This window comes from Pristiophorus japonicus, chromosome 5, assembly GCF_044704955.1.
Source record: "Pristiophorus japonicus isolate sPriJap1 chromosome 5, sPriJap1.hap1, whole genome shotgun sequence".
Taxonomy (NCBI): domain Eukaryota; kingdom Metazoa; phylum Chordata; class Chondrichthyes; family Pristiophoridae; genus Pristiophorus; species Pristiophorus japonicus.
This window is the reverse complement of record NC_091981.1, coordinates 291,215,302-291,236,099: the sequence shown is the minus strand read 5'-3', so window position 1 is coordinate 291,236,099 and position 20,798 is coordinate 291,215,302. Positions and strand designations below refer to the sequence as shown.

Here is a 20,798-nt window from a genome sequence, read left to right as displayed (position 1 = left end):
AATCTCTCAAATCGAAATTATGGGGAGCAGGCAAGGAAGTGGAGCGGAGTCCATGATTAGATCATGATCCTATTGAAAGGCAGTTCAGGCTCGAGGGGCAAAATGGCCTACTCCTGCTCCTTATGTTCTTATGTAAACTTATTACACCAAGTAAGCAAGTTGCAAGATGACTTAGATTTTGATATTAATATCAGATGGGCATGGTACAGTTGAAAGGGTGGCAAGGATTAATAGGAACTATTGCATTCCATGTTTTTTTTCTTAAAGAAATCACAGTGGCTTGATCGGTGAATTAATAAGTACAGACATTTAATCAACTGTGTACTTTCCTTCTGACTGAAAAATCAGCATTGTTCAAAACTGAACTACAAACAAATGATGAGACAGGTAAATACCATCTGGTCCTTCAAACCTCTCCCACAATTGCAATACCTTGTGTATCCCAACATATACACCCAACCCCACCCAAAACCAGGTGATCTCCTGGGAGAGAAAAAACAAGAAAGAATCCCAGGCCAATTTGGGGGAAAAAATCTGGGGAATTCCTCTCCGACCTATCTTGCCAAACAAAACTAATCCAGGAGATCACTGCAAAACCCAATGTTCAAAAATTGAGATTTTCAACAGTTGGTTCAGAAGGAAGAAACTGCTATAGTGAGTGAAAACTTTATTCATTTAATTACTGCAACGGTGCATGAGTTAATATAGCAATACAGAACATATCTGAAGTCAAAAGTGCATTTAACTATAGACCTCTGGCAGCCACATTGAGTTTCATTAGCTAGGCATCTATTTTTGGTAACAGTAAATACTCAGCTTAGAAAACTGGACAGTTAAGAGTGGCCAATTTAATACATGAAGGGACACTATAGTCAACTTTTCCATTGGTGCAAAGCTCTTGTCAAACGGAGAATAAATCCAAAGCTCACTCTCCTACCCAACAGTCTAAATGGAAGAGAACATGATAGAAAAGATGAGTGCTATTCTGTTGTTTAAGGATAAAAAAAAAGCATTCAACAGTACCGTTCATTTCAGAAGAAACCTTACTAAATCTTGGCCTGTTTTTAAAAAGTAATTTTAAAAGAATCCCAAAGGTTGCATCAAACAGGTTTAAAGGTCATGCACAAAAGATGTGTGGTAATAAATACTCTTATTATAAATACTATACATCGAAGACCATCTGTTTAGTTGAAAACTGCATAACTGAAATGAGGAATATAAAACAAAGTCCAGAGAATCTGAAAATGTTTGCTAAAAGTTGTACAAGAGTTCTGCTGTCTGTTTTTTTAACGATACAAGCCTAATCCTTTCAAATGTGTGAAATACTCGAGAAAATAGCGCTCATGCAAATGATTGCTTAATTCAATATACTAAGAATGCTGAAACCAAATTTCCCAACTTAGCAGTCAATCTGGATTAAATGATGTACTCTAAATGAGAATCAGTTTGAAGCAAATTAAAGATTATAACTATGTGTAGCTGGAAATGATCAACACATCTGGAATGTGTTCTATCATCTTATATAGACATTATGAAATTAGTCACACATGAACAGAATAAGGAATGGAGATGATCATGTAAATTTCAATCAAAATTCCCTTCATTTGAAATGAATTTTTTTTTTAATGTTTCGGCAATTTTTTGCACCCACCATACGGAGGGCCGTTTGCATTGTAATCTCAAGGGGTAGACAAGTAAAACACTTTCCCATTTGGGTAGTAAATGTCAGCATTATAAACTGCACAGAGTAAAGCTCCCTCACTCTGCTTCAATAATGCGGCTCATCCCAAAACTCAAGGGAATCTTTTGCCATACCAGTGTCATATTTTCCTTCACTCCATCAACCATCCTAATCACTGGAGTGAGATTGCCTACTTGGTGCCAAATAGATAGTTCCCAGTGGACCCATGAAAACTAAGTTGAGATTACCCAAAGATTAACCAGAATTCTTACAGCAAGAGGTGAGACACTCGTTCCATCTTGAATTGGAGCCAAAGACCCAGCAGTCAAAGGAAAATGTGATAGCTCTACCTAAAAAAAAAAACCTTGTGTTGTATGACAATTATATAGACTAAATCACAATATAGCAAACAAGGATTTTTGGGATGGGAAAAATGAACGTAAAAATGTAATTTTAATTTTCATCTGGTCGGTGTTTAATTTCAGATGTTCATCTCTTAATGTTTGCCTAACCTAGAAGTAGTTAGGGTGAGTACAAGAAAATACACGGTCTCAATGGGCTAAATCTTCTCAGCCTATCCTTTTCTTGTAGTCTTAAAAGGATGGGATGAAAAAGAGATATGTTGATCGGATGAGATAAAGGTGGAGGAGCATAAACCGGCAGACTTGTTGGCTGAGTGGCCTGCTTCTGTGCTGTAAAATTCTATTTTAAAAAAGCACTGTGTGCTAAATTTGATCCATGGCCTTAACTGAAGCCATTTTGTGTATTTGCAGTATTTTACACCACCTTTTATTGTAAACTATACATCACTGGTTATATATTAAAGTCACAACAGGAAGATGAGGCTGTGGGGCAAGCTAATTCCAAAATGGTAGCCTGAAAATGTTAGTGAGCCTTCAGGTCAGCGTTGATGAGACAAAGAATTTAATCTTAAAAGTCTTACGATTTTCATTCCATGTCTAGTCCTTTCAATATATATATTTTTTTGAAGTGCTATTTTTTTCAAACCAAAAGTATTTAAAAAAATTATTTGTCTGGAGGCAGGTTCTTCATTTTCTGTTGATAAAATATCTCAAAGCGGAATGTGAATTAACCTTCAGTTTGAGATCTGCTTAAGCATCCTTGTTCTTAGCTTACATCCCCATTGAGATCAAATGGTTTATACTGCACATTAGAAAGAAATACCTAGAATGGACATAAGAAATAACTAAAGCTCAACTTGTTAAAGTACTACAGCAGACTTCTCCAAACACTATTACTCAAAACTAGTTTTACTCATGCATTTTTGAACAGCTGTACAAGTTCTGGGTTCACAATCAAAAAAACATTTTGATAAATTTAAACACAAATACATTCTTCTCACTTTCATTTGACAATAACAAAGTAAACTATTTTCTTAAAGTGTGAATTGTTTGGGCCAGCCTCCTTCATAGCACAATTTTAAACAAATCACATCCTTGATGACCATATGCTTTTTAAAGCATTCTGTTTACAGACACTTTCCCACTTATGTACATGCAAATCTGAATTCTTCAATGATGCATGGTCCCAACACTAATACAGTTATAGTGCATACAAAAATGTACATTACAGTTAATCCTACATGATAAGTCTCACTGGAGGAGTTAGGCGCATCACAAAACATAACATTTGTTGTCCTATGCAGAATTCCCCTTCTTGTTCCGCCAACCCCAAATATAATTAACAAAGCCAATTTCTTTGCCGGTTTCTGATGGTCTAAACTGGTTTATAAATGGGGAAAGGACAGGACAATAGCTTAAGCTGAGGTCTTAAGTGTTGGATCATGAAACCTACTTATTGATGAGAACACTAAAGACTAAAAAATATTTTTAAATAATCTAATAAATGTTAGGTTCTGTGGCTTTCTAAATTCTGTTGAGGTAAAAGCTGCAAGACATTCGGGAATTAAGCTGTTTGTAATATGCACTCTGAAAAACCTGCACTCTTTAATCCGATGTGTTAATAAGTACCACACCAGAAAAATCGCATCACAAACTTCCTAATTCATGCCATGTGTCAAAAATCCATAAAGGGTTAAAAACATTGTGAACATGCAATGCAATCCTCAGTAAGTTATGTGCCAGGAAGCAGCAATACTTGGGAGCTCGAGGCACTTTCCCCAACAATACAGCTACTGCTGAACACATTCCCAAGGCAGCCAACCAAAGAGGCAGTTTCATGTTACTAATCAAACAGAAATATGCCATTGATGGACGTTCCTTCACTTGGGTTGAATTCCAACTTGCGGCTTTGGAAGCAAACCCAAAGCTCTGCACATTGGTAAAAATAATCCGTTGCTATTTGAAAAATACCTATTCTTTACTCTTAAATTTCAGTAACCAATTGTTGGCTTCATTCAAGACAAAGGTTGGTTTCCAGCATTTTTATTGAATTAGTTTCCCAAGAAGCCACTATAACTACTGGATTTAGACACATCTTGCAGTTTGCCATAGTCAATCAAAACAACTGTGGCTTCCTTTCCTTACCACACACCACTTTCCAATTAAAATTTTGCAATTTTTTAATGTATATATGGCCTGCATAGGTCAACAAGATTGGTACATTAAAGCTATAAATTCCTCTAAATCAAATCAAGTCACATCATTCACAATTTTACAGGTTTCACATTTAGAAAGTTAATTTAGTTTAACTGATTTGCAAACTATATGCATGCAAGTTGAGATTCACTTGAGATTATACAGACCCAGAACTAGAATTTAGTGTGTTTACAGGCATAGGGTTATTTTTTTCTCGAATTGGTTTAAATTCAGAAGCAAAATGCCTCAATTTATAATGACCTTAATAAAGTGAACAAGTGGTGTTTTGTAGAGTGTCAATCTCACTCTTCCAGAAATAAATGTCCTTTTTAAAAAAAAATAATTAAGTATTTGCAATTAATCTTCCTACCTTTGATTTGGAAAGGTGAATCATGGACTAGATTAGTGGAAGGGAATATCAACTGTCTAGATAAACCTGATGCAAGAAGTAACTGAGATTGAATGCACTGATGGCCACAGTGAAGCTGTTACATTCACATTTGCCCATCCATGCAAACATGCTTATTCACAAAAGTGGCATTACAACTGCACCAGTCAAAAGGAATATTCCTTAACCTAGGCTACACAACAAAGGAAAGATGGCTTCAGGTTAGTTCTTCACTGCACTAGGAACACATTTCTTTCTTGTCTGCTGAAATCTCACTCTCTGGTATTCCCAACGATGGTCATGATGAACATAAAGATATTGATGATATCGGTATAAAGGTTGAGTGCTGCAAAAATGTATTCCTCCGGACTGATAACCATCTGTTTGTTCCCCAGGATCATCTGCGTGTCAATGGCCAAAAACTGCAGAAGAGCAAGAGCACACAGTTGGATTGGACAGCTCACCGCCTTTAAATGTATATTCTCTATTCTGTAAAATTAGCCAATGCAAGTTTCTGTTAAACTCCCCAGACTGACTGGCTCACTGAATTGCATACACACTTTAGCTAAAGATGGCATTTGTTCAAAATGGGACTTACTATTGCCCAAACCCATTTCATTGTGCTAGCCTTTTCTGGATTTAGCTGTTGGATACAGTAACATTTATTCTAAGCAGTCTTTATGCGTCATATGACAATTTTCTCTCCTCCTCACGTGGAGTGTGGAAAAAAAAAAAAGGGAAATAAAAGGGTTTCTATAGGCACATTAGTATTAACACAGTTAGTAGTAAGGTAGGATAGGGCTTCTAAGATGTAAAGGAGGCGAGCTTGTAGTGAAGTACGAGAGAATTGCAGAAATAAGTCTTTTGCCTTTGTTTTCACTGAAGATTGCAATACTAGAGGTGGGTATAGTACAGTGGAAATTAATACTTAGAGACAGTACTAAAGAAATAAACTATGGTAGACAAGAATCACGAAGAAATAGCAGACTTGGCTGCAATTTTTCAAAATTCTGTGGAAAGGAAATCTCCAAAAATTCTCCATTCCCATACCCTAGTAGACCTCACTAGCAAGTGAGATTTTAAAGTTAACTTTTAGAAACAGGACAAGCAGGGTTTGTATTATATACTTGCCTGTCCAAGATAGAGGCCATTAGATTTTGAATTAAAAATATGTAAACTACTGAAATTTTGAATTGAAGTTTACCCTTATAACACCAGTTGTTTAATTACCATTATTTGTGCTAATAAGTCTCTGATAAACATACAAGGGCTTTGGAAACAACTGGACCCTAAGTGCTGTGAGACAATGTTGCTGCTCCCAGTCTATTATTTTTTCCAGCTTCAGATGTGTGACATCTTTATGATAGCTAGGTACCATTACGTCAAGGTGATGTGATAAACTTAAACAAATGTATTGCATACTTCCATAAATATTGCCTGCTTAATTGGGAAACCAGATGGTTTAGCTATTGGTTTAGGAGTTTATAGTTTAAATTAGTTCCAGAAGCCCAATATTTAATTATGGGAAAAGGATATACTGCAGAATTATTAGTTACGAAAACAAACTTACAAGGTCACCACCTGTGGATGGAATATAACAGTTGATAAGATGATTCACTCCCTCAATTAGATTTAAGATTTTTATCAGCTCATAAACTGGGTAAACCCAGGAATGTTTTCTATAATTTTCCTTTGGTATAATGCTGGTGGATCAAGTTATATAGACTGCAGTTTTAGGCCTGAAATGGAGTGGACGTTAACAGCCAAGTTGAGTGTGCACCCTGGAACAAGAAAGTGGACTATCTTCTGGTGCCTCCCAGATATTGTAATGACCAATCTGGTCAGTTTGTAGACATAGTTTGTTACATGTTGAACTTTACTACACATATGGACTCATTATATGAATCATCTTAGTAGAATTAATTATATAATAAATATTTTGTACATGTTTTAACATAATATATTACTGCGGAATCTACAATTTAAAAATAAAGCCTGAATGTAGGACTAGTGTGTGTAAGTGTTCCATTGAAAGTCTCGAACCAAAATCAGAACTAAAGTAGACCGTTTAAATATAATCTAACAAACGTTTTCCACCTTTTGAACGGGGTGCATTGTAGGTCGGGTTTCAATACTGCAATAATGCAGGAGCGGCAAGGTCGGGGCGAAGGAGCGGGGCCCAGGAGAGGTGAGGGTCCAGGAGCAGCACAGGCCAGACCACACTGCGATGTGCGCGCGCACTAGGCCCGTGCAACAAAACTGGTCTCGTGTCATCTTGATTAATCCTTGCCACTGGACCAAGACCTAGCTCGGTCAAGTCCACCGCAACGGCCACCACACGTTAAAAAGATCCACGCACAGGCATCTTTCACATTTCAATATGTAGTTCAGGATCTGGAATATTAGGTCCTTCATTGAAACACCTGTGAACTCATCCTTTTTTGGCATGGAAGCTGGTCATCCTCGTTTCGAAGGACTGCCTATGATGATGATGATGAATGCACTCCCTACACTTTACTGGCACCAGACATCCCTCTCCAGCTGATATATTTTTGCCCTTTAGCCAAATCCTGAAACATGGGATTAATTGTTTCATTAGTAGACACATTTTAAAAAGACAAATTAAAAAAATAAAGTTTTCATCTCTTCTTGCAAGAAAGGTGCCAGCCTTGGCTCAGTGGTAAAAGTCTTGCCTCGGAGTCAGAAGGTTGAGATTTCAAGTCGCACTCCAGAGACATGAACATAAAATCTAGACGGACACTCCCAGTGCATACTGAGGGAGAACTCGCTATGTAAATTGGGGTGCGAACCAGTATCCTACTACTTCATGTCACAGGTACAGAAACTCAAAAAAGGGCAGATTTTACTGCCTGTGTATTCCAGTATGGAGAGATAGAAGCTCTTCATTCAAGCAAATCATTCTAAAATATGGTCAACATGGGTAAGAACACTTCTTAAAAGCAATAGGCAAGACTTTGATCCTTCGAACAGTAAAGGCTGTAACAAAAATAGAAGATACCCATAAAACCTGGGACTGTGCTGTGAAAGGTGCAACCAGCTTTGAGAGTAGTTAATTAGCTTTGAAAAGATCAGGGGGAGCACCACCATATACTCATATCAATTTTTTTTTTAAAAAAGCATTCACACTTACCACTGTGAAGATCAGTGCACCAACAGATGCATACACAATCTGGAGAATCCGGTTCTGGATAAAAATGCACAGAATTCCAAAGAAAAAGAGCACGACCACAGACACCAGCATCACACCCATACAGGAAGTAAAGTCATACTTTGTCTGAAGAGGGAAACAATCCATTAGCAGGGCAACAAAGTTAACACTCATCAGGTGACAAGTTACTGGTCCGCAATAAAATCTGCTGTGGCTGGAAATAAATGCATTATTACAGCTAGAAGTCATTAGAATTAGCTATATGAGATTATGTTAAGAGTATGCCTGCAGATTCACGAGTTAAGCCACACTCCCCATACCGGTTTAGTCTAGTGTACTAGTAATAGCTTTCAGAAAGTTAGTTTGTCCTTTCAAAAAAATTAACCCTTTATTCCCACACATTTCTTGGAAACTGCTATTTCCTCCTTAAAAACTCAATTGACCTAGCATAGATTTTTTTTTTAAAAAGAAAAGTGAACGGAGAGAAGATAGGTTCAAAATGGTCAGTATTGTGTACTCTATCAGTATATACCACGGTGCAAATTTCTTGGGTTGCCACACCAGCACCTATAAATTATTCACAATTATTCGCCAGGATAAAGACCACCCCAAGCATTTTTCAAATTAGAGACAACCTTCACTCCATCAATCTCAGCTCGATCTCAGTATTGTTGAAAATGGTTCAGCAGGTGAGAGGCCTAGAGACCAGAAGGCACCAGGTTAGATTTATTTCATTGAGTAAGCTGATCTCAATTGGGGTGGCAATGAAGGAATTGTTCTGTGTCCCTAGACAAGGATTCCTACCCTTGAACCAGTGGTCCCAGATGGAAAGTTTCACACATGAAGAGTGAGGTTCGGATCAGGCTCAGCTGTGATGGCTGCCATCCTCTCGATACCAGTAAATAGCTGACTCAAGGTCAAGCCTCAAAACAAGTGAGATACTTGTAAAACCTTACCGCAGTGTCTCCCCGGGATGAGAAAATGTAATAAATAGTAGTCAGTCTCCCATAATGATGAGGAAATTGGCAAAAAATCTAGCAATTAAATAATGCCAGTTCAATTTAATGTAAATCCCACCTCTTCTCCCCTTTCTCCTGCCAGTCCAATTATTTCCCTCGCCAGCCTCGAACCCTAATTGACCTGAATTCACTTGGTCTTGATTCCCCATGTGAAACACCATGGGAGACAGACTAGGATTTACTAAATTTAAAACCCTCTTCAAATCTCTGTGGACTTTCCCCACCTGAACACTGCAACCTTCTACACCAAAAACAACCAACAACTTGCATTTATATCACAAAGAAAATATGTCAAGGCACTCTACAGAGGTGTAAGCAGACAAAGCCAAAGGAGGAAATATTAAGAGGGGTGACTAAAAGATTGGGCAATGAGGTGGGTTTTAAAGAGGAACTTAATGGAAGAGGGAGGCAGGGGGCATTAGGAAGGAAACCCCAAAGCATGGGGGCTAGATGACTTGAGGCACAGTGGCCATTGGTGGCGTATAGGGTAAGAATGCACAAAATGTCAGAGTAGGAGGAACGGAAGTGTCCAGGAGGGGGGTTGTAGAGCTGGAAGAGGTTACAGCGATGTGATGGGGCGAGGCTATGAAAAGATTTAAACAGGAGGATGGTCATTTTAAATTAGAGGCTTTGGGGAAACAGAAGCTAATTTAAATCAACAAGAACAGGGGTGACAGGTGATGAGGGTAGAACTGAGGGAGCAGAGTTTTGGATGAGCTAATGTGTAGAGGGTGGAAGATGAGGAAACCGGCCAGGACAATATTGGAATAGTTCAAAGTTGGAGGTGACAAAGGTGTGGATAAGGGTTTCAGCAGCAGATGAACTGAGGCAGAAAAGGTGGCAGGCAATGAGAGAGCTGAAAACAAGCATTCTTTGAGAGGGAGAGGATCATAGAATCATAGAAGTTTACAGCACGGAAGGAGGCCACATCAGCCCATCGTGTCCACGCCGACCAAGAGGCTATCCAGCCTAATCCCACTTTCCAGCTCGAGGTCCATAACCTTGCAGGTCACAGCACTTCAAGTGCATATCCAAGTCCTTTTTAAATGTGGAGAGTGTTTCCGCCGGTACCATCCTTTCAACAGTGAGCTCCAGACCCCCACAAGTCTCTGCGTGAAGAAGCTTCCCCTCAAAATCTTCTACCAATTATTTTAAATTTATGCTCCCTGGTTGTTGACCCCTCTGCTTAGGGAAATAGGACCTTTATATCTAGGCCCCTCATAAATTTTAAACATCTCAATGAGGTCTCCCCTCAGCCTCCTCTGGTCCAAGGAAAACAAACCCAGTCTATCCAATCAATCCTCATAGCTTAGGTTCTCCACTTCCGGCAACTTCCTTGTAAATCTCCTCTGTACTCTCTCCAGTAACACGGTGACCAGAACTACACGCAGTACTCCAAGCTGTGGCCAACCAGTGTTTTATACAGTTCAAGCATAACCTCCCTGCTCTTATATTCTATGCCTCAGCTAATAAAGGCAAGCATTCCATAGGCCTTCTTAACCAACGTATCCACCTGGCCTGCTACCTTCAGGGATCTGTGAAAGCAATCGTCAGCTTTCTTCCTCATCATCAACCACACAGCCTTTTTTTTATATCATCTGCAAACTTCTTAATCATACCCCCTGTATTCAAGTCTAGACAAGTGATGTATACCACAAAAAGCAAGGGACCTAGTACTGAGCCCTGCAGAACCCCACTGGAAACATCCTTCCAGTCACAAAAACACCCATCAACCATTATCCTTTGCTTCCTGCCTCAGCCAATTTTGGATCCAACTTGCCACTTAGCCCTGGATCCCATGGGCTTTTACTTTTGTGACCAGTCTGCCATTTGGGACCTTATCAAAAGCTTTGCTAAAGTCCATATACATTACATCATACGCACTGCCCTCATCGTTACCTCCTCGAAACATTCAATCAAGTTAATCAGACACGACCTTCCCTTAACAAATCCGTGCTGACTGTCCCTGATTAATCAGTGTCTTTCTAAATATAGATTTATCCTGTCCTTCAGGATTTTTCCCCAATAAATTTCCCACCACTGAGGTTAGGCTGACTGGCCTGCAATTACTCAGTCTATCCCTTTCTCCCTTGTTAAACAAAGGTACCACATTAGCAGTCCTCCAGCACCACACCTGAAGCCAGAGAGGATTAGAAAATGGTCTAAGCCTCTGCTATTTCCTCTTTTGCTTCGCTTAACAGTCTGGGATACATTTCATCTGGGCCTGGGATCAGAAGCTAAGCTTGCGGTGGAAAGTGGATGGAATCAGTGGATAAGTTACAGATATTGTGGAAAAGGCCAAATTAAAAGATAAACCAACAGCTTAAGTAGTTTTGTTTAAAATCTCAAGCAAAGTCAGATAATTTATGCATTGGTTATGGGCATCGTTCCCTCCAACTCATTTTTCTTTATTGTCTCTAGGCAGCCAGCTCATCAAGATTATGCGTGTGCACATAGCTTATTTTTAAGGTTTACCTGCATAGAGAAGAGGACAACAGTAAAGCAAACAGCTGCAGTGATCCCAACAGCCATCACTACAGAGTCCGTATTGTAGAAACTGGCAATCATGCCAACCATGTATGACATGCTCAGAGTCAGGACGGACTGCAGAAGAAAAGCAACAGCACGTAAGTAAACTGCATATACACTTTTACAGGTTTGGATCATACATACATACATACCCTTTTGGGTACAATGGTGTCAGTCTCTCGTCAGCAGTCTGATAGCCTTACTTTTGTTTGACCCGACTCATTTCTATCTACTTGTAGGAGTACGTAACTTAACAAAAACATCCCCGTATGATTTGTACTGGATAATTGTGTCTTTTGCATGAATTATTGAGCTGTTTTTTCACAGCAACATGAACATACAAAACAACAGTTATGGCCAGATTCATTTAGTTTAATTAGTACAATTTAACTTTGTGTAATGATACAAAATAAAGAACACGGCACAATTCCCCACATCAGCGGTCGTCTTACTTAACTCAAACAAAAATGTCTCGGAAATGTTCCTCCAATATTTCTGACTGCGACTGCCTCAGTGAAAGCATTCAACTTTTTTTTTAAAAAAGCTAGCTACTCAAGAGTCTTTGCTCATCTCGGCCCTGCCCCCACAAGTATTATGACTTGTTTCCCGATCCCTGTACAGCGGTTGGTTTGAAGAGCTAATAATCAAACCTGCTACTGCATCTGCTCCCTTTGAAACTAGCTTCATGCAAAGCCTAGCAGGAGGGGACATTACATCCCTGTGAATGTTTGCTGGGAGCCAGGAATGAGATGGGCCGAATGGCCTACTCCGCCACCTATTTTCTATGTTTCTATGTAACTCCCATATTGTTTGATCATTCTGGCTAAGTGGCAATATCTGACTTTAACATGTATTCTGCAATTGCCTAAACATTGAGAAGCAAATAACTGCCACTACTAATATTTCATGCCTACATCAAACATTCCCAAATACAATAGCTTCCTCTATTCGGAGTCAGAATAGCACTCCCAAATGCAATAATGAGATTTTTTTCCCCATTTCCAATGCCATAAAATTTAGAATCTATGGACTAGAGTGTGAATAATTAGTGCCCACCTATAAAACCAATGCTAGATTTTCATATAAAAAAAAAGTCTTTCTTCCCATTTCTCTCCTTCCTCCTACTTAAATGTTTAATCTGAAGACTATTAAAATGTATTATAATATTGTAATCTTGCTGTATATAATGGGTTAATTTTTAAATTGTGTGTTTATTCATTTTAAGGGCAGGATAAAAGGTTGAAGTACTTAAAATATAGAATGATAGGCCACAACATTGGAATACACATTTGCAGTTGTGCTAATCGTGTATAATGCATTGGCCAGACCACATTCGAATACAATGTTCCCATTTGGGTTACCACTCCAACAAATATATACTGGCATTAGAAAAAGGTACAGAAAAGAATAAGACAATCCAAAATGCAAAAGGAATGAACTCTGAAGAATAGAGCAGCTTAAGATTTACAGTGTAGAAAAGAGGTAGTTAAGGAGGAAGACTTTAAAAGTATATACACAATATATATCATAAACCCAAGATTATTTATTCAAAATATGATGAGAAAGGATCAGAGAATAAATATAAATTAGTGAAAACATACCAGGAAAAACTTCACAAGGGATTTATCGATAAGGGAATAAGGGGTTTATAGGGAATGGGAAGGAAAGTGGACCCGAGTCCATGATCAGATCAGCCATGATCATATTAAATGGAACAGCAGGCTCGAGGAGCTATATGGCCTACTCCTGCTCCTATTTCTTATGTTTATGTTATCAATGTTTGTAATCTATCAAGCAAGGTAACGGAAGAAAACATACTGCAGTTACTCAAAATACAGTAAGGTGGCCATAATAGAAACATAGAAAAATAGGTGTAGGAGTAGGCTATTCGGCCCTTCGAGCCTGCACCGCCATTCAATAAGATCATGGCTGATCATTCCCTCAGTACCCCTTTCCTACTTTCTCTCCATACCCCTTGATCCCCTTAACCGTAAGAGCCATATCTAACTCCCTCTTGAATATATCCAGTGAACTGGCATCAACAACTCTCTGCGGCAGGGAATTCCACAGGTTAACAACTCTCCGAGTGAAGAAGTTTCTCCTCTTCTCAGTCCAAAATGACCTACCCCTTATCCTAAGACTGTGTCCCCTGGTTCTGGACTTCCCCAACATCAGGAACATTCTGCCTGCATCTAACCTGTCCCGTCCCATCAGAATCTTATACATTTCTATGAGATCCCCTCTCATCCTTCTAAACTCCAGTGTATAAAGGCCCAGTTGATCCAGTCTCTCCTCATATGACAGTCCAGCCATCCCTGGAATCAGTCTGGTGAACCTTCGCTGCACTCCCTCAATGGGAGACTTAATGCGAGGGACGAGTTTCAATTGTCCAAATCGCAAATTCACATCCTGAACCAGTTCAGAGCACTCCCCGACCCCCACCCCTAATCATACAGCTCCAGTTTACGTTTGGAGCAAACCATGACAGGGCAGGGAAACATTAACGATACTGCTTAAATACCAAAGCAATGAGGTTCCAGGGGTGCTTTCGTCGGAATTCTCCACAACAGCTGAGAGCAATAAGTGAGACGAAGAATACACCGTACGAGGCATAGTACATCCAAGGAGTGCGTCTCACAAATTTCTTGGCATCAGAAACGAACGTGCAAACGCACACAAAAGTGAAAGTCACCAGTAGCTGAACAGTCAAAACCATGTAGACCTGTAAAGGAAAAGAGAAGCAATAATTATTCCTGTGTTCATCATGGAAGAGATGGCAGTGTGTGTAAATCAGCAAAGGCTCATGGTCAAGTCCTACCATCTCCTGATACAAGTACAAAGCCACCACAACATGAGAAAATAAAAGGATACCTGGCCCATTAAATCCATTTCTTCCAACAGACATAATTATTAGGTGTGTTCAGTTAATTGGCTGAGCAAGGTGAACATGCAAACTGCCAATATTTTAAAAAGCAATTCTTCCACCCTTCAAAGTGAAAATTCCAGGGAAATTCAACATAAGACAGTCGCCTCCCTGATAATATTCTATTCATCTCAACATAAATTGTAAGTTCCAGAGAGTATCTGATCATCTCTATATGTATTCTTTTTTTTCTTTGCCAATAGATTTGGCAGGAGAAGAAAGGGGAGAAAAACACAAGATCTTGCAAACTACTGTGCGAGAACTTCCAGCCAATAAAATCCACTCAAACCACTTATCCAACAGTGGAATCTCCAGCTTCCATTATTCCACCCTCTTCAGTTCAGAATGCCAAGTTCAACACAAACACAGGTTCAGTTAGACAATGTGGGTCTCCAAGAAACCGCATATTTAGCTGCCAGTGTATTTTCTAGATTCAATCTGCCCAGTCCAGAATGTCAACGTCCACTGAAAGGAGCTACTATAGAATGCAGATAGATTTTTGCTTTAACATTACCTTGCTGTTGTAGAAACTTGCTGTGCATAAATTGACTGCATTGGCCAACATAAATAAGAGTAATTCATTGGCTGCGAAGTTCTTCGGGACATCTTAAGGAATGAACAGCACTACACAGATGCATGTTCTTTCTTTATACAATATCAGAACAGTTAAGGGAAATGTTGCAAAATAGCATATCTACATGAAGTAGCAAATTAATAGTTGAGGGGTCATGTTTATTACTATAACTTAAGAGGGAGAGTTGATGAATTATTTAACAGAAATTATAGCTCCTAGACTCTCCTTGCCCTTCAAGGTGCTACTTGTTGTCATTAATAATTAAATGCAGAGCATTAAGCTGGGGTTACTATTTTCAAACCAAGATTCTTCATAACCAACATTTGCAAAATGATCTGGTCAGCTAAAGATGCACACAAATCTTAATGCTTCTTTTATCGTCCTATAAAAGTGCAAGTTTGTTCGATCTTTCCATCTGAAGAGCAGACCCAATTGCGGAAGTAGGTTCATTTTGAATATTTACAGGAAGCATATTTCATGCGATTTCAGCAAATGGAAAATAATTATTTAATAAGCAATGCACGGTTTTCACAGCAGAAGACTGCAAGAGGGAGATGAGCTGAGGCCCAGTGCACAGGTAAAAATCTAGATATATTAATCCAACTCCTCCACACAGTCAACACAACCACTATTCCTAACCAGTTATTTAATGTCATCAATACTCATTAAACCCGTTCCCCAATCTGGCCTACATTTGACTCCAGTCCCACACCAACATGGCTGACTCTTAACTTCTGTCTGAAGCAGCCCATCAAGGCACTCCGTTGTAGCAAACTGCTAGCAGTTCGTGAAGGCCTTCTTGGGACAACTAGGGATGGGCAACAAATGCCAGCATTGGCAGCAATGCCACATCCTGAGAATGAAAAAAAAAATCTTGTTGGGAAGGGTTGAGAAGAAGTAGTCAAACTAGTGGTAACTGCAACCACTTGTTTTAAATGATTTCCAAAAATTTAAAATGTTGCTAACTGCAACAACTTCACAATTGTTCTTTATTTTTAATTAGCATGTTCCTTACAATCATTCTGTGTACAGGAGTCTTACCTTTCTAATAAATGCTCGGCGGATGTTCTTGTCTTCAAAGTTCGATGCAGTGAATTCCTCATTGTCATAATAAGATGGAGGGACGTCATCATGATAGCCAGGGCTTCCCAAAGCAACTGCAATAAAGCAAATGAATACTTTATCACCAGATGGCAGGTCTTGATGCTCAAGATTCGTAATTTTCTGGATCACAATGCATCCAAACGACACATACACAATACAGTCAGAAACACAAAAACTGCACATGACTCATTAATTAGTAGGAATTACTCAATAAACTTGTACCCATTCTTAATTGATGTTAGTCGTTTCACACCATTTCTATTCCTTCTCTCCAGACATGCATCTTGCTGTTTTTTAAACCCATTTATATAATTTGCTTGAATGATACTTAAGGGGTTGACTGTGGATGGGCAATGGCAGACATGGATGAACTACAACAATTGTACATCCCTGTCTGGCGTAAAAATAAAAAAAGGGAAGGTGGCTATCAAGGGAAATCGGGGATAGTATTAAAGCCAAGGAAGTGGCATACAAATTGGCAAGAAATAGCAGCGAACCCGGGGACTGGGAGAAATTTAGAACTCAGCAGAGGAGGACAAAGGGTTTGATTAGGGCAGGGAAAATAGAATACGAGAGGAAGCTTGCAGGGAACATTAAGACGGACGGCAAAATCTTCTATAGATATGTAAAGAGAAAAAGGTTAGTAAAGACAAACGTAGGTCCCCTGCAGTCAGAATCAGGGGACGTCATAACAGGGAACAAAGAAATGGCAGACCAATTGAACAAGTACTGTGGTTCGTTATTCACTAAGGAGGACACCAAAAACCTTCCGAATATAAAAGGGGTCAGAGGGTCTAGTAAGGAGGAGGAACTGAGGGAAATCCTTATTAATCGGGAAATTGTGTTGGGGAAATTGATGGGATTGAAAGCCGATAAATCCCCAGGGCCTGATGGTCTGCATCCCAGAGCACTTAAGGAGGTGGCCTTGGAAATAGCGGATGCATTGACAGTCATTTATCAACATTCCATTGACTCTGGATCAGTTCCTATGGAGTGGAGTGTAGCCAATGTAACCCCACTTTTTAAAAAAGGAGGGCAAGAGAAAACAGGGAATTATAGACTGGTCAGCCTGACATCAGTAGTGGGTAAAATGATGGAATCAATTATTAAGAATGTCATAGCAGCTCATTTGGAAAGAGGTGACATGATAGGTCCAAGTCAGCATGGATTTGTGAAAGGGAAATCATGCTTGACAAATCTTCTGGAATTTTTTGAGGATATTTCCAGCAGAGTGGACAAGGGAGAACCAGTTGATGTGGTGTATTTGGACTTTCAGAAGGCTTTCGACAAGGTCCCACACAAGAGATTAATGTGCAAAGTTAAAGCACATGGGACTGGGGGTAGTGTGCTGACGTGGATTGAGAACTGGTTGGCAGACAGGAAGCAAAGAGTAGGAGTAAATGGGTACTTTTCAGAATGGCAGGCAGTGACTAGTGGGGTACCGCAAGGTTCTGTGCTGGGGCCCCAGCTGTTTACACTGTACATTAGTGATTTAGACGAGGGGATTAAATGTAGTATCTCCAAATTTGCGGATGACACTAAGTTGGATGGCAGTGTGAGCTGTGAGGAGGATGCTATGAGGCTGCAGAGTGACTTGAATAGGTTAGGTGAGTGGGCAAATGCATGGCAGATGAAGTATAATGTGGATAAATGTGAGGTTATCCACTTTGGTGGTAAAAACAGAGAGACAGACTATTATCTGAATGGTGACAGATTAGGAAAAGGGGAGGTGCAACAACACCTGGGTGTCATGGTACATTAGTCATTGAAGGTTGGCATGCAGGTACAGCAGGCGGTTAAGGTGGCAAATGGCATGTTGGCCTTCATAGGGAGGGGATTTGAGTATAGGGGCAGGGAGGTGTTACTACAGTTGTACAGGGCCTTGGTGAGGCCACACCTGGAGTATTGTGTACAGTTTTGGTCTCCTAACTTGAGGAAGGACATTCTTGCTATTGAGGGAGTGCAGCGAAGGCTCACCAGACTGATTCCCAGGATGGCAGGACTGACATATCAAGAAAGACTGGACCAACTGGGCTTGTATTCACTGGAGTTCAGATGAATGAGAGGGGATCTCATAGAAACGTTTAAAATTCTGACGGGTTTAGACTGGTTAGATGCAGGAAGAATATTCCCAATGTTGGGGAAGTCCAGAACCAGGGGTCATAGTCTAAGGATAAGGGGTAAGCCATTTAGGACCGAGATGAGGAGAAACCACTTTACCCAGAGAGTGGAGAACCTGTGGAATTCTCTACCACAGAAAGTTGTTGAGGCCAATTCACTAAATATATTCAAAATGGAGTTAGATGTAGTCCTTACTACTAGGGGGATCAAGGGGTATGGGGAAAAAGCAGGAATGGGGTACTGAAGTTGCATGTTCAGCCATGAACTCATTGAATGGCAGTGCAGGCTCGAAGGGCCGAATGGCCTACTCCGGCACCTATTTTCTATGTTTCTATAAATATCATTTGGTCCATACACCTATTAAAAATTTATGCAAAACAATTTTGCCCAATGCCCTATTTGGGGTCACAAGGCAGAACTAGGTTAGATGTTAGGAGATAGTTCTTTTCCCCAGAGAACAGTGGAGCCTGTGGAACATGCTGCTGGCTCATGTGGTGAATGCTGATCCACTGAATTCCTATGTATCCCTAATTCTTAAACCTCAGGTGGTGTGAATCATAATTTTGTAAAAAAACAAAATAGTTTGTTTACCTCAAATGATTCCTCCTTTCCAAGAGCAATCCCAGGTATTCTTTACTCTTCTCATAACTTCAACTTAATACTTCAACTTACACTGCACCCTTCTACATACTAGATGTAGAGAGAGGCTGTTTCTCCTGGCTGAAGAGTCCAGAACTGGGGGGGGATAGTCACAGGATAAATGGTAATTTAGGACTGAGATGAGAGAAATTTCTTCACTCAGAGGGCTGTGAATCTCTGGAATTATCTACCGCAAAAGGCTGTGGAGGCTTGAGTACAAGGCTGAGATAGATACATTTTTGGACTCGAGGAATCAAAGGATGTGAGGATCAGGCGGGAAAGTGGAGTTGAGATCGAAAGTCAGCCATACTATTACTGAATAGGCTTGAGGGGGTTGTATGGGCGACGCCTGGTCCTATTTCGTATGTTCTCATATCAGATTAGTTTGCAGATCAGATCCATCATTCTAAGAAATCTTGATCTCAACCACACAAAAGGGAGAAAATGTATAAAAAGAAAAAAAAATAGCTTTTCAGTAAATACTCTTCAATCATCTTTGATGTCACTTATTCACAACCATTAGATCAAGAGTCGAGTTACAGGACTGCCCATTATTCCAACTCACTTATCTCTTAAATAGTTTACTTATAACCAAGTACTGATGTAATGCTTTGTCGGACCAAGGCACGTGTACAAGAAAACAAAAATAATTCCCACCCATCTCATTTAACATGCCTCTTGCCTGCTAACCCCAAAATCCAGCTGATCTCATTTCCTCCTTCTTCTTCGGAGCATGCAGTGCTCAAGTATCATAGAATCATACAGCAGAGCAAGGAGGCCAATCAGCCCATCGTGCAAGAGCTATCCCATTACTCTTCCCTTTCCCCATAATCTTGCAAATTTTCACCCCTACATTTATTTATATAATTCTGTTTTGAGAGTTATTATTGAATCTGCTTGCACCACCCTTTCAGGCAAATGCATTCTAGACAGGATGGCAGGACTGACATATGAGGAGAGACTGGATCGACTGGGCCTGTATTCACTGGAGTTTAGAAGGATGAGAGGGGATCTCATAGAAACATAAAATACTGACGGGACTGGACAGGTTAGATGCAGGAAGAATGTTCCCGATGTTGGGAAAGTCCAGAACCACGGGACACAATCTAAGGATAGGAGTAAGCTATTTAGGATTGAGATGAGGAGAAACTTCTTCACTCAGAGTTGTTAACCTGTGGAATTTCCTGCTGCAGAGAGTTGTTGATGCCAGTTCATTGGATATAATCAAGAGGGAGTTAGATATGGCCCTTACGGCTAAGGGGATCAAGGGGTATGGACAGAAAGCAGGAAAGGGGTACTGAGGGAATGATCAGCCATGAATGGTTGTGCAGACTCGAAGAGCCGAATGGCCTACTCCTGCACCTATTTTCTATGTTTTGATCATAAAACTTACTAAAAATTCCCATCTTGCCTCTGGTTCTTTTGACAATTACCTTAGAACGGTGACCTCTGGCTATTACTGGAAACAGTTTATCCTTATTTAGTCTATCAAAACCCTTCCTGATTTCGAATGCCTCCATTAAATCTCTCCTTAACCTTCTCTGCTCCAAGGAAAATCCTAGTTTTTCTAGTTTCTCCACATAAGGCCCTCATGCCCGATACCATTCTAGTAAATCTGCTAAAGCCGTGCTGCCCAGAATTGAATACAGTACTCCAAGCTGAGACCTAACCTTTTATAAAAACTTGGCATAACTTCTTTGCTTTTGCACTCTATGCCTCTCTTTATAAAGCCAAGGATTCCATATGCTTCTTAACAGCCTTATCAACTTGACCTGCCACCTTCAAAGGTTTTTGAATGTAAACCTCCCCAGGTCTCGTTGCCTTATACCCGTCAGACGATATTTGCCTTTAACAAATCTATGCTGACTATCATTTATGAACCCATGTTTTTCCAAGTAACAATTTTGTCTCAGACTGCTGTCTCTAAAAGTTTCTCTGCCACCAACATTATGCCGATTGCCTGTAATTACCAGGTTTATTCATCTCCCCTTATTTGAATAGGGGTGCAACATTTGCAATCCTCTTGTCCTCTGGCACCATCCCATATAAGAAATAGGAGTAGGCCATTTGATCCCTCGAGCCTGTTCCGCCAT

The 20,798-nt window shown here is 39.9% G+C and overlaps 1 protein-coding gene across 1 annotated transcript in view; it reads right to left on the bottom strand.

The window, feature by feature from the left end:
• Nucleotides 1-652: 652 nt before the first annotated feature.
• Nucleotides 653-20,798, bottom strand: part of LOC139264757 (protein lifeguard 1-like) — a 71,519-nt gene continuing 51,373 nt past the window's right edge. The window contains exons 3-7 of the mRNA XM_070881816.1: nucleotides 15,883-15,998; nucleotides 13,866-14,066; nucleotides 11,291-11,419; nucleotides 7,779-7,922; nucleotides 653-5,049 (exon numbers count right to left, since the gene is read on the bottom strand). Of these exons, the coding sequence (XP_070737917.1) occupies nucleotides 4,900-5,049; nucleotides 7,779-7,922; nucleotides 11,291-11,419; nucleotides 13,866-14,066; nucleotides 15,883-15,998 (740 nt within the window). The 3' untranslated portion in view covers nucleotides 653-4,899. The remainder of the gene's footprint in view (nucleotides 5,050-7,778; nucleotides 7,923-11,290; nucleotides 11,420-13,865; nucleotides 14,067-15,882; nucleotides 15,999-20,798) is intronic.